At 35.4% G+C, this 15,581-nt stretch overlaps 1 protein-coding gene across 1 annotated transcript in view; it reads left to right on the top strand.

Moving 5' to 3' along the window:
• The window catches only part of LOC106466466 (chaoptin-like), a 38,998-nt gene that overhangs the window by 18,154 nt on the left and 5,263 nt on the right, over positions 1-15,581 (top strand). The window contains exon 2 of the mRNA XM_013926752.1: positions 10,142-13,155. Within this exon, the coding sequence (XP_013782206.1) occupies positions 10,142-13,155 (3,014 nt within the window). The remainder of the gene's footprint in view (positions 1-10,141; positions 13,156-15,581) is intronic.

Genomic DNA, 15,581 nt, shown 5'->3' with positions numbered 1-15,581 from the left:
GTACTGTTACGATAAAAATACTAGTTTGGCCGGAAATGTTTTGTGGGTCTCTGCTAGTTATTATAATTTTGCAATTGTAAAACTAGCTTCGATGATCAGCTATATATATATAAGGCTCTGTACGTTATTAGGAATAATTGAAGAGATATGAATTAACTATATACTCGTATTTATATATATATATTAGCTTTCTACTTCGTTGATTGTAACTATTTCAACTTTTTATATACATAAACATTAGAGCATTTCTCTAACCATTTTCAGCAATAAAGTTGTTGTTTTTTGCGGAGATAAAAACGTCTTTTGGAAGTAAGTTTTCTTTCGTGAAGTATATTTTGATGCATCTTATACTTTCTTTTTTTTTATTCTAGAGAACTCGAGAAAAGAGAGAGAAAGTCAGTTACTTTACAAATAACTATCAATCATTTTTTCATCTTTTAAAAATGTTGAAAAGGGCATCCACGCGGAGAATATATATATATATAAACCGAACATCAATAATTTGTTTTCTTTTCTCTAACAAAGCAAAGGTTAGAACGTGGAAATCTTTTATTCGACGCTCAGAAATCAACCATTATTAGAACATGAGTTTTGCGAGTGTTCCTTATTGCAAAAATTTTCAGTATATTTCGTTTTTTCTAGTTAATCGAAATGGCTCATGCAGATTTGACAAAAGGGAAATCCAAACAAATTAAAGAGCTCTACTCCAAATCCGGTCTCATATTTTCTTTATCTAAAGTAACGGAAAGCGCAGAGCAGTTTTGCAGTCGTTAATGTTTGATACTCTGTCTGCCTAATAAAAAACAGTATTGATTTTTTGAAACAATTTATAAGGTGTTAATTTACCAAACTTCGTAATCCTCACACTGAATAATGTTATTTTAAAAGATGCGGAATTTGTTTTCGCTTTTTTAAATTATTTTTATTACGTTGTACTGAACTTGTTTTCACCAGTGATGAACGTATCCATACGCGCTTCATTCATCTTCCACTAGCTGAAATTAGCATCAAAGGAGATTTTTCGTTGCGTCGTGTTTTTTTCTGTCCTGAAACAGGAAGAAAGTAACGTTTGGATTTGATTTTTCAGTCTGAGAGATTATTCTTAACCGTGATTTCGTTTAAGATATTAAAATATCGTTTCGTCCTAAGCTTGTTTGTTTGTTTTTAATTATGCACAAAGCTACACAAGGGCTATCTGTGCTCTACCCACCACGGGTATCGAAACCCGGTTTCTAGCGTTGTAAGTCCGCAGACATACCGCTGGGCCACTGGGGGGCCGTCCTAAGCTATATGTAAAACTATAAGTTCACTATATTTAAGAGTGATGTAAATTAGATGGAAAAAAAGTTATGGTCTGATCTGAAATTTCTTTACATACATGTAAAATAAAGCGGAATTTTATTATACCTATTAAAAATAACATTGAATGTACTTGAACAATCTATATAAAAACATTAAACAAATTACTGTTACACATTGGATCAACATGGATGTAGTCAATTTTAGTATTGGTACCTACTCTCAAGGTATTCTTGATGATCATTTATTCTTTCAATGTATGTGTTATAATTTTTCTATGACAGACAGTAAGAGACTTAAATCATTCATTCTACAGGCTGTCCCAAAAGTCGGTCTTCATGTAACAGTCGTAAGAAAAACGCGGTTGTCAGAGGAAAACATGTTATATGATCTACAGGTTTTCACTTGATTTCCAGGGATGTCGAAACACTATTACAAGCAGTCCACTCCCCCACCCACCCCCCGCGGACAGCAAGCAGCATGTTTGCTGGGATGTGGTTAAAAGAATCAAGGACACCGTGTATGTGTTTAGATTGAGAAAAATGTTACTCCGACTAGTTTAGACAATATATTATATTCTTAAAGCAATTTGGATGTATGCTCATGAGTTATAGTTTTATGCTCCTTGGGAAGAGTTTTATACTCCTTAGCTAGAATTGTATTCTATATTGGTAGAGTTTTATGCTCCTTAGCTAGAGTTGTATTCTACATAGATAGAATTTTATGCTCCTTAGCTAGAATTATATGTTTCTTAGCTACAGTTGTATTCTACATAGGCAGAGTTTTATGCTCCTTAGCTAAAATTGTATTCTACATAGGTAGAGTTTTATGCTCCTTAGCTAGAGTTGTATTCTACATAGATAGAATTTTATGCTCCTTAGCTAGAATTATATGTTTCTTAGCTAGAGTTGTATTCTACATAGGTAGAGTTTTATGCTCCTTAGCTAGAATTGTATTCTACATAGGTAGAGTTTTATTCTCCTTAGCTAGAATTGTATTCTACATAAGTAGAGTTTTATGCTCCTTAGACAGAGTTGTATGTTTTTTATCAAGAGTTGTATGCTCCCTAACATTATACTGAAAGCTATTTTACATGCATAATGTGTAGGTTTCAGTTGTAGTTCTTTGCGATTCCAAAAGCATGTCGTCTTAGATAGCGCCACCCAGAGGCAATCATGTTAATCAACTGTCATTTACAATTATAACTCTTTATACTTTTTCTCCTTCACAGGTCTTTTCGTATTTTGTATTACAAAAATCAGCAATCAACTTTACGGGTTTGTTTGTTGTTGTTTTTTCTGATAATAGATAACTTACAAGTGCACTGAAAAGTATGTTCATGAAAATTTTAACCTAGGATTATAGTTAATTAATAATATGAATATCCAACAAGTTCAAAGTTAATTCGAATTAGTCAATGACTTCTCGTTAAAATTACATTTGTTGAAATAGCGCAAATCAGTTTAATGATTAGCTTTGGTTAGCAGGTTTTATCGAGAATGGTCAGTAAAACAAAATAAACGTTACGACGACCATTTTTCGTTTTTATTTCAGTATTTTTGTCTATAAAAATAGTACGTAAGCAAGTTTTCTGTCCATCACCATGAATTACTACAAATAAAACAAGTATCATCAGTTAGAGCAACGTTTGTTGTTGTTGTTGTTGTAAAGAACTCAGATTATTGTACAGATAGTGACCTCTTTGATTGATTAAACCATTAGTTCAGTTTAGTCAGGATCGTTTTCTCTCTTACTTCTTAAGCCACTGTTCAAATGCCTTTAGATTATAATCTCTTTCATTACTAAAACCGTTGATCAGCTGAAAATGGTTAACGTCATGTTTTGTGTTGTTGTTTTTTATTGCTGAACCACTGATAGACTGTTTATTGCATCCATCACGATTTATTAAATTACTGGAACCATTACTTAACTTCTGGTCAGACAAGTAGTATTACAGTAAGTTTCAATGTTGAAAACACTAGTCAAATAGCCAACGGTTAAGTAACTAACTCTTTCAGATGAACAAAGAAATGTGAAGTGGCTTGTATACTATCTAAGAGTATTGGGGTGGACGTGATGACGTGCTTGGCTGGTGATTCTTGTACTGTGATTGGTGGAGTGAGCGATGGTAGTCACAAAATGCGAATTTCCAGAATGTTTAGCGATGGTTTCATCATGTTGATGTAGAAGGATTCTTTGACTTTTTTGTTTCCCAGAAGTTATCTGAATCATTGAGTCAGTAATTGTCCCAGTGTCTTCTCTGATGTAGGTCTGTTTACAGGAAATGGTGTTTCGTAAATGACATTTTATGTTTGTCATCAGATGTTCTTTGTTCAGTTTAGATAAGGATAGATCTGAATGATCTGTAAGATTTTTTAGCGGACATCAATGTTTAACTTTTTGGTTAAGCGTGCGTTCTTCTCACTTAGCCCTTGCACATACGGGAAGCAAACAGTGTTAGTATTGTTGTTTTATTTTGTTTTGTTTCTTATCTGTGGCTTCACTTTGTATTTTTGTGTTCGTCAAGTAATTGATAATGAAACTAGAAGGATACCCGTTCTGTTTATAATAACTTGTGTTGTGTCAGTTTTGGCGAAGTTTTCGTCGCAGAGACTTTCCGTTGTGTTATTCAAACACTTAATAATACTGCATTTAACAGAAGATGGATATTAAAACTGGAAATGTAAGTATCTAACAATAAGAGTGCGTTTATCGTATGTAGTTCTAGTGAGTTTATCATTTTGTGTGCCGATGAAAATATTGTTACGACAGCGGAAGTCACGTGACGCTGGTGACAGTAATGAGTTTCTAGAAGGATCGGGGAACATCACGAATAATCCAGTATTTGCTAGACGCCCTCTATTCCTGTATATAAGCGCGCCAGATAAAGTGAGACGATTAATCGGAACTCGAATTACAGACAGGTAGAGATACAGTCAAGACAATTGAGCCAAGCGCGTAAGTAAAGTGCGTGAATCGTTGTGAATTATAGCGTGTGTTCAAGTTAAAGTGACTGTGGAAATTAAGTGTATTGCAAAGTTGTATTGAGAAAGAATAAACTAGTTTTATTTAAGAAAGGACTTGTATCGCTGAAGTTTTTCGGAAAGTATTTCTACGGAAAATTAACCAACGACCAGAGACGTAACAATATAAAGGAACGGCAGGCTGTCGTTATTCTGTACTTGTTATCTGTGAAGTTAAGGTTTTGTAAGAAGGCTAGTAAGTTTGTACGTTTTTATGATTATTGGGCCAGATAACAATTGTGTCATCAACGTATCATCTGTAAAAGCTGGGTTTCTCGTCAATAAAAGAGATGACTCTGTATTAAAAATCTTCCATGAAAACGTCTGATAAAATTGGAGAGAGTAGTGATCTCATGGCAAGGCCGTCTGTTTGTTCAAAGAGGTCATAGTTGTATTGGTAGTATGTGGATTGTAGACAAACTGTGGTTAGTTTCATAATAGTTTCTATCTTCACATCATTTTTGTGTGTAAGAGAATTATCACCCAAGAGCTGTTGTTTGGTGATGTGGAGGGTGTTTCTGCAGACATCAAAACTGACAAGGACATCCTGGGATCTGATATGTTTGGCGTTGAGTTGCTCAGTGAAATGTTGTGAGTTGTTGAATATGGCGTTTAGTATTACCCCGTAGTGGTGATAGAGTAGTTTAAAAAAAATAGTAGCTAAGTGATGGCAAGGTGAATTTAAAGCACTGGCGATTGAGCGAGTGGGGGGGGGCATGTTGGGTTTGTACATCTTAGGCAGTCTCTAAAACTATGAAATACATCGGTTCTTAGGCTCTTGGTAGTGTATTCAATGATTAAGCTTTGGTTTTTGAGTTTGCTTAGCGTTCTATTGACGAGTCTCTCTTTCTCTCCTGTGCGATGATTGTTGAGTTTTCTGTGCTGGTGACCATCTTATTAACTGTTAAATCTTGTTGTTTTAGTCATCTGCATATAAGATTATTGTGCTATTTATTTAATCTGCAAGTAAAATTTTAATGATGTTGTCTCGTTTTAGACGATTCAAGACAATGAGTAATGTTGAATTTTGATTTCTTGGCGTTTCTTAGAATAGCATAAATTTCGTGTCTACGATTTTCTCCTACAGATATGGGAAGGTTTTGAGCCGCCAATTCTAGATTGGCCACTATGTCAACTGTTGGTAGTTTATTGAGTGGGGTGGCGAAGTTCAGGCCCAAGTTAAGTATTTTGTTTTCAATATCGGTGAGGACTATGGAACTGAAATTGTGTACTACAGTGGTGGTCTTAGATACATCCTTGTTTATTTTGATGTTATCCAGGTTCATTGTGTAGCGTGTGAAATAATGGTTTAAGATGTCCACACCTCTTACAGTAGCTGCAAATATTTCCTAAAATTGAGACTTGGTGTTCTTGAGTATTCTTCCTTTTTGTTTTTTTATTTAGATTTGATCGTAGCTGGTTTCTGCCGGCTTCGTCAAGTAGTTTTGGCATTTTCATTTTGTGAAAGAAGGATGTTTCTGGAACTTTGGGATAATGCTCCAATTCCTGCAGCGTAGTAAGTAGGTTAGGTGATTCGAACAGTGTGCAAATTTGTTTAAATTTATGTTGTAATCTTTTCCATCCGTGCTACTTTTGTATATTAGTCCTCCAAGACTTCATCCACAAGTGCCACGCTATACTAGGCAATTGCTGTTAATTTCATCTTCGTTTATCCATCATTAAGACTGTCCCTAAATCATCTGTAATTGGTAGAAATCATTTGTTAGCTGGTGATTGATAAGATTGCGGTTTCTTTTACTGGCCCAACTGGTCAGCCTGTCATAGTTATAGTAAGGCCTTTTCCTTTGCTCTGACTATTGGTCAAGGTGAGTATCATAACATCTTTCACAGCTCAAACTACTGTTCAGAATTAGTGGAAGCTATATAGCAAACATATAGACTAAACACTTACTATTGGAAAATTTACAGCTTCACCTTTAAACATGCTTTTTCTATTCACTGTCACCGATAATGAATGTGCTATTAAAAACGCATAAGCAAAAGGTTTACTGCTCTTATATTTATATATTTTTATAAACTACCCACTAACACAACATCATACTTGAAGCAGACTTGAGATTTACACATTGCGCCATCTAATGAGAAAATATATAACTTTACTCAATATCTCTCGCCCTAATAAATTAATGTTCTGGCAAGAAAACATTATTAGAAAAACGTAATATAATTGGCTGTTAATATATATATATATGTATGTAATACCAGGGCAGGAGCCATTGCTAACACCTGGTTTTATTTAGTATTTTAATACTTTTTTATTCAACTATTTCGAGGCTGTAATTATAATGTAATTTTGGTAAGCTTCTATTACAAAATTTTAAAGATCATGCTTCATATTAGATTGCCTTCAACTTTTAATGGTGCCTGTCGATTTAATAGATTACTTTTCTCTTTAATCCAAACTCTATTCGCTTTACCAGACGCACTGTACCTCTCCCCCCTCATACGTTTATAAAGAAAGTAAAATTAACGGCTATCTCACTTGGTATCTATTACCATTTCTTAAACCACATCAGTAGCCAAAGAGAGTCTATCTACGAAAAGTACAAGCATCCATGGGCATCGGTGGGGGAACTCCCCCCCCTGGAAAATTACAAACGTAACTTTTTGTTCATTCAGTCAGCATATGAATATTTTTTACTCACTTCACAATTCCACATTACTCTGCCCCACCCCCTCCCCGGCAAAATTTCTGCGGACGTCCATGCACGCAGAACTTTCTATAAATTCTCACGTCAAATGTCAGGGAAGTAATAGTGAGCGAAAGAATTCCTTGCGTGTTATATTAAGGTAGAACGAAAATAAAGAGAGATTAAACTGTGGGGGAAAAAACTGACTCAATTACAGTTGTGCAAGGCACGGCATGACACAAAGAGAGGCAGGTATACGGATTCAAACCTTTGTAATTACGCTATGCGCAAGAAAGCACGCAACACAAAATATCGGGAATGATATATTTATACATATTGTTCTGCGGTATTCAGTCTTTAATATTTTCAATTTGCCACGCACTTTGTGTGACACGTGGTCTAAATAGCCAGTTCGTAGACCCCTAAAATTAGAGCACAGCCATCCTCAATTCAGAATTGCTAACCAGAGAGAAATGGTAGCCAGTCAGCATCACTCGCCGCATTTACCGCTACTTTTTTTAAAATTCTGAAATTAACTGTTGAAAGATTTTATAACGATATAGCGCATTTCCAGCCTCGGACCCTCCAATCTACAGCCCGAAACGCTAGCAACTAGGCCTGGTTCAACACAATGAAGAATAGGAAGCATTGAAAACGTTCTTCACTTTAATGGTACTTACATTTCTATCATAATATTTCTCAACTAATAACTCACATCCCTGTCATGACGCTGTCATAATATTTATATCTACTGGAACCGCAATAATGTAACAATGTACCTCTCAACTAATAACTCACACCCCTGTCATGACGCTGTCATAATATTTATATTTACTGGAACCGCAATAATGTAACAATGTTCCTCTCAACTAATAACTCACACCCCTGTCATGACGCTGTCATAATATTTATATCTACTGGAACCGCAATAATGTAACAATGTTCCTCTCTACTGGAACCTACATTCCTTGTCATATATTTATATCTACTGGAACCGCAATAATGTAACAATGTTCCTCTCTACTGGAACCTACATTCCTTGTCATAGTATTTATATCTACTGGAACCGCAATAATGTAACAATGTTCCTCTCTACTGGAACCTACATTCCCTGTCATAATATTTATATCTACTGGAACCGCAATAATGTAACAATGTTCCTCTCTACTGGAACCTACATTCCCTGTCATAATATTTATATCTACTAGAACCGCAATAATGTAACAATGTTCCTCTCTACTGGAACCTACATTCCCTGTCATAATATTTATATCTACTGGAACCACAATAATGTAACAATGTTCCTCTCTACTGGAACCTACATTCCTTGTCATAGTATTTATATCTACTGGAACCGCAATAATGTAACAATGTTCCTCTCTACTAGAACCTACATTTCCTGTCATAATATTTATATCTACTGGAACCGCAATAATGTAACAGTGTTCCTCTCTACTAGAACCTACATTCCCTGTCATAATATTTATATCTACTGGAACCGGAATAATGTAACAATGTTCCTCTCTACTGGAACCTATGTTCCTTGTCATAATATTTCTCTCTGCTGGTACTCTACATGGCTGTCATAATGTTTATCTGAAATACCTATCCAGGTATTTATAATTGTGTTAAGGTGACCTTTCCCACAAACCACTGTAGCTGAAATACCTTTATACTAGTTTATTAAGTGACCTTTAAACCAAATCACCACATCTGAAACATTTGTATACTAGTGTCTTAAGGTGACCTTTCACATAAGCCATAAGAACTGAAATATTTTAAATAAACAACGGTATAAAATTTGATATTATCTATTTTCTTTTTTTACAAATTTCCAAATAATGGCACTTCGTTTTTAAAATCAACTTTAATGCAACTGAGATAACAATGACTTTGGATTTTTTTCTTTCCTTAAATACGACTGAAAATAGTTTGAAATAGAGATATCGTCTTATTTTGAAGAAAGGAGAGTACAAAGTCGAGCCAATACAAACCCAGTTTTTTCCAAGATAAAAATAACTAAGCTATTGAACAAACTTCATCAGACTGTAGTTATATAACGAGTCATAATTTCTGAGGAAAGAGGAACTTTTCTATTTCGCTCATCAAGAGTTACATGTTTGTTGCTTATAATTTATTGGTTACCTATAAATGTAGAAGTTTGAACTCAGTTTTACAAGGGAAGTGAAGATAGCTTTGGTGTTTAAACTGTACTTATAACTTGGATTTACAAAGGAAATTATGATAGTTTTTGTATTTACACCATATTTATAACACGGATTTACAAAGGAAATTATGATAGTTTTTGTATTTACACCATATTTATAACACGGATTTATATAGGAAGTGAAGATAGTTTTGATTTTTAAACCATAATTATAAGTTGGATTTATATAGGAAGTGGAGATACTCTTGGTGTTTAAACCATAATTATAAGTTGGATTTATATAAGAAGTGGAGATAGTCTTGGTGTTTAAACCATAATTATAAATTGGCTTTATATATGGAGTGAAGATACTCTTGGTGTTTAAACCATAATTATAAGTTGGATTTATATATGGAGTGAAGATACTCTTGGTGTTTAAACCATAATTATAAGTTGGATTTATATAGGAAGTGAAGATACTCTTGGTGTTTAAACCATAATTATAACTTGGATTTATATAGGAAGTGAAGATACTCTTGGTGTTTAAACCATAATTATAAGTTGGATGTATATAGGGAGTGAAGATACTCTTGGTGTTTAAACCATAATTATAAGTTGGATTTATATAGGAAGTGAAGATACTCTTGGTGTTTAAACCATAATTATAAGTTGGATTTATATAAGAAGTGAAGATAGTCTTTATGTTTATATCACACTTATAATTTGGATTCGTGAATCAAAATGAAATGAAAACAATCAATCTGTATATCACGAAGTTCTAATTGGTTTACTTTATGTGTGTGTATATATTACTTGGTTAAGGCACAGACTCTAGTGAAAACTACAACCAAATCCTCGTCAATGATCTCATCATTTAAAACTACTATTTGTCTGATTGAGTTAGTTATTTTGTACGTCTCTTCTAACGGCGCGTTACTATTTTTTCACTTATAAATTCTTATTTATTCAAAAAACACTAGTTTTATAGTAAGCATACTATAACGAATTTTTGTACTTTTTAGATGGTGTTCCTGATGTGGATACTTATTAGTTTTCTGCTGTGTTTCTTGGATTACGTGTCTACTTCAGCCCTGCCTTGCACTTTCAATCCACTCTGCACATGTGTCGCTAGGCAACAAGAAATCAGCTGTGTGAGTGTGCCATTCCTAACGCTTCCAAAGCTTCCATTTAAAGAAGTCTATCAGTTCACATTTGCACGAACTGGACTTCAGGTGCTAAACAATAACTCACTAGATAGCACTGCTGTGTCTTCTCTTAGATTAATGTACAATGATTTAGTAACTCTACCAATTCACGCATTCCACACATCAGAGCATCTTCTGACCTCGTTAGATGTGAGTTATAATCAACTTGATGAGTTTCCATCTAAAGCAATTAGAAAACTCTCTTACCTTCAATGGTTAAATTTACACTTTAATAAAGTGGAGGAACTCAGGCGAGAAGCTTTCGAAAAACTTTGGTCACGTTCTTCTCTGCGTAGCATATTTTTAAGCAACAACCATATTTCATTTATTGAAGATGGTGTTTTTAGAAGTCTTTGGAACCTCTCGTCACTGGATCTTTCCAACAATCATATTAGCAAGCTAGAAGGTCATCCTTTTCCAAGTTCTTTGGCAACGTTATCTTTATCTGGAAATCTTCTGGACTGGATTCCTCCAGATGCTCTTTCTAATCTCGGAAATCTGAGAAGACTTCACCTGGGTAGTAATCTCTTTTCGTCTCTTCCCTGGAACTGGAAGTTATCCATAAGCCATCTGGAAAAATTAGATTTCAGTCACAATCTTCTGACAAAAATAAATAGCAAGGTTTTTAATGGAACCTTTTCTGTACACGAACTTAGCCTAAGTTATAACTATCTTAGAGTTATACCGATGAGAGTTTTTCGAGAAATTACTATACGCCGGTTATCTCTAGCAAACAACCGACTGTCTTCCATATCCGTTGGAGCTTTTGAAGGTTTAGAATCCATTCTGGTTGCATTAGACTTGAGCTTCAACATGTTGAAAACATTTCCCAAAGCATTAAAAGAACTGAACCAACTTCAGCAACTGTACTTGCGCGGGAACCAGATTCAAGAACTGGAGAAGTACGACTTATATGCGTGTCGTGAACACTTGGAAACCTTAGATCTCTCAAGAAACTTTCTCATGAATGTTCCGAGAGCAACTTTGTTAACTTCCAAAACAGTGCTGCATTTAAGTCTGCAAGATAATCAGATTAAAAAAATCTATGCAAATGATTTTTATGGTTGGGGAGGTACTCTGCTATTTTTGAGCTTAGCTAACAACGGTATTAATTTCATCTCAGAAGACGCTTTTCTTCACACGCCGGCACTAAAAGAATTGAAACTTTCTTATAATAATCTCGTTAACGTTGATTCCAGACTTCTACTTCCCCTTAGACACTCATTGAAAGGCGTAGAACTAGGATCACTTTTTGAAACTAACCTCGATCCTCCCGAATTGATGGTGAAGTTCTTAAATAGAATGGAATGGCTTCAAATGGATCACAACAAGATTTCGGTGTTGTCTTCAACGTTCCTCTTAGGCTTAACGAACCTAGTTCACTGTGACTTAGAAGGCAACGGCGTAAAGTTAATTCCACAAAACTTATTCAGAAAGGAGGTTCATATTAATTTAACTAACATAATCGTGTCTCATAACGAACTGATTGTAACAAATCCGCAAACCTTCGAGAAACTTCCACGGCTCCGAAACGTTGTCTTACTAGGCAACCGGCTGCAGATTGTTCGATACAAATCGTTCACAAGCTGCCCTATATTAAATTCCATTGTCTTATCCCATAACCAGATACGTACAATTGAGCCTGCTGCTTTTCACAATCTGACGCTTCTATCCAGTGTATTTTTACAATTCAATAAATTATCGAGATTTTCTTTCAATATTTTCAGCCACGTAAGCAACTCAAACTTTCCGATGCACGTGAATGTTTCCAATAACCTAATCAATTCGTTAGTAATATCTCAGAGGAACGAAAGTAATCTTGGTGCTATTCACGTTCGAACTTTGGATCTTAGCCATAACAACATATCACAAATTCCTGATGGCTTTTTCCAACGCGTAGGGAGGTCTCTTCATTGCTTATTTATGTCGTTCAATAATCTGACTGTAGTTCCTTCAAACGTGTTCTCAGAGGCCATCAATCTTCAGATGATTCACTTGGATCACAATAACATCACAGTTGTTAAATCCACGGACTTTCAAGGCACACCACCTCTTCAGATTCTAACCTTAAGCTACAATAATATTTCCATAATTTCACCAGAGGCTTTTACGGCCCTACGAGAAATTAGGATTGTAGACTTGAGTTACAATAGAATTCAGACACTCCCGGAAAGTGCCTTTGTGGGTACAAAATTGGAAAGGATTAATCTGTCCCATAACGTAATTGTCCGTCCGCCTTTAAGGGGCTTCTTTCCTGTCAGGTATTCCTTGAGATTTATTGACGTTTCAGCAAATTATATTTCTGTGATTCAAACTGATGAGATCAATCCTTTGTATATGTTATATTCCTTAAACTTGTCCTGCAATAGGTTAACAGACCTAGCGGTAGGATCTCTTATGAACTTAACGCAACTCATTAACCTTGATTTTTCGCATAACCCTTTGCTGAGGCTTGATGGAGGACCATTATACCCACTTAGATCATTACGTTCGTTTAATTTAAAAAACACATCTTTATCTGACCTGTCGTTTTTTCCATTGTCGCGGTTGAAAACACTGACACTTGCACACAACCTGTTGAGAAATATCTCAAATTTCGCATTCCGCAATCTGCGACAGCTGCGACATCTAGACCTGTCTCGAAATCAAATACAGGAAGTTCCTCGCCATCTATGGATTTACGTGCCGGACCTTCACACCCTGGATATCTCCCATAATCCAATCGAAGTATTGGGAACAGTAAGTTTCAGTGGTTTAAAACGATTGGTACAGCTGGACATGCGCGGCTTAGCTCTGAAATATGTGGACTCTCGGACGTTATATGAACTCAGGTAAGAAAAACGTTCATGCAAGTAAAACGCTTACAGTTTTATTATGATAAATATGGCTCAACCTTTTCCTTGTGAACTTTATACAATTACTTGAACGCAAGTAAAAAAAAATCTAAAAATTCGAACATAAGTTATCAGCATGACTTATATCATCTAGTACATGTATACTGATTTTTGTTTTGTTTTTAGTTGTCTGTCCTTATACTTTTACTCGTAAAAATTATCGCAAGGTTAATAAACGAGTATAACCGACAGACTACTTTGAGAAAATATTGTACTATTGTTTGTTATGTGGATGATACGTCCTATAGTATGGTTTATTAAGAACTGTACTTGACCGGTTCGAGACTAATGAAAGATTTTGAAACAAGCACCCATTTTTATATTTCTTTGGGTAACTTAGTAAAACATAATTATCATTTTTATGACGTGACACCAATGAAATTTTTCAATAATTATTTCCCTATCATATACACGAATATATATAGACAAGCCACTTCAGCTTATACTTCTCTAAAAAAGCGACCCCTCCTAGTGACTCAACGGTAAGTATGTAGACACTAAAATTTGGGTTTCGATACCCGTGGTGTGCAGAACAAAGATATCCCATTGTGTAGCTTTCCATTTAACAAAAACCAAAAACAAATCAAATTATCAAAAAAGCATATTAAAGTTTATAGTTTCAACCTGAATGGCACCATATGAACAGTCATGTCTGACGCCCTAACATGTTTGTTTCTGTTTCCCAAAAAAGAAAGCTTTTCGGAAATATAGAAACTTTAAAAATTTACTTGCAACCATTGTCGTAGGGTCCAGCATGGCGAGGTGGTTAGGGCGCTCGACTCGCAATCTGCGGGTCGCGGGTTCAAATCCCCGTCACACCAAACATGCTCGCCCTTTCACCCGGGGGTGCGTTATAATGTGACGGTCAATCCCACTATTTGTTGGTAAATGAGTAAGTCAAGAATTGGCGGTGGGTGGTGATGACTAGCTGCCTTCCCTCTAGTCTTACATTGCTAAATTAGGGACGGCTAGCGCAGATAGCCCTCGTGTAGCTTTACGCGAAATTCAAACCACACCAAACCTAATTTAAAAATCGTAAACTCTGAGCATGGTTTCAGTTGAAAACGATATTGATTTAAAGATAAATTACAATGGCTATTCGAATTTTAACCTCTATAGATAGCTAATGTGGACTTGATAAGTTTTACTGTTGCTCTAAACGTGTAGATATGTGATATAAAGCAGTGTTTCCCAAAGTGGGAGCCGTGAAGCTTTTTCTGTTGGGGGGGGGGGCAAAAATGGGACGAAAACAAAGATGCTGAATTGATTTTAATTCTAAATAAACAATAAGCCGATTAAAAATTATGTTGAATTAATTAAATCATACAGTATGGTGAAAGGAGATGATATTGCTTTTACTACGGCACTGTTCTTCAATCGTCATGCTAAAGTAGTAGGGGGGGGGGACAACCACGTCAGTCGGTCGCAAGACTCGAGAGAGTGCTGACTGAATGTATTCACGCTCAAGCACCTATAACGTAAGCGTAAGACAGGTCAGTCTACATTTGCTATACTTTTCGTAAAATGTTAATAAGAGTGTTGAAAGTAGGTCGGTACGACGTACCAGTATGATATATTTGGAATTTTGTGATATTTTTTTTTCAATTACAATGCGACACACGAAACAAATCTCCAGTTGTTGTTTTTTTTTCGATAGATTTGCAAAAACATAATTTAATAGAAAAATTACTTCAAAGATATCATTAAAATCCATTAGTAATTATTTTTCGAAACTGATAAATCACATTTTAAGGTATTTTTATAAGTTGGGGGGGGGGGGGCTCAGACTGTTTTATTCACATCAAGGCAGCCTCAGACTAAAAGATTTGGGGATCCACTGATATAAAGAATTGAAGACCTGTATTTTGTTTGTTTGTTTGAATTTATGCACAAAGCTACACTATGGGCTATCTGTGCTCTGCCCACCACGGGTATCGAAACCCGATTTCTAGCGTTGTAAGTCCGCAGACATACCGCTGTGCTACTGGGGGGCTGTATTTTGTTAATTGTAATGTTGTTATCAAGCCAGCTAGAAGCAGTTGGTGAGGGAAAGGATGGGGGGAGTAAAAGAGTCATTTCTACAGACTAACTAGAATCGGTCCTGATTAAGACTATAAAAAAGTCTTAAAGGTTTTTTTAAACTAAAAGTAGATTTTAACATCCATTTTACCTTTCTGATAATGTCGTAACATTATAAAGTAGATTGCGTTCGCTTTCTTCTTCAAATGTTTGTAGTTGGTGTTTGTTTATTTTTTCACCTAACTTAACAAGTTTAATCAATCAATGACTCGTTTGATTGTTTGTTTTTGTATTTCGCGCAAAGCTACACGAGGGCTATCTTCGCTAGCCGTCCCTAATTTAGC

Source organism: Limulus polyphemus, unplaced genomic scaffold (genome assembly GCF_000517525.1).
Source record: "Limulus polyphemus unplaced genomic scaffold, Limulus_polyphemus-2.1.2 Scaffold2267, whole genome shotgun sequence".
Classification (NCBI taxonomy): domain Eukaryota; kingdom Metazoa; phylum Arthropoda; class Merostomata; order Xiphosura; family Limulidae; genus Limulus; species Limulus polyphemus.
The sequence above is the reverse complement of the archived record's forward strand: the minus strand, read 5'-3'. Positions and strand labels throughout refer to the sequence as shown.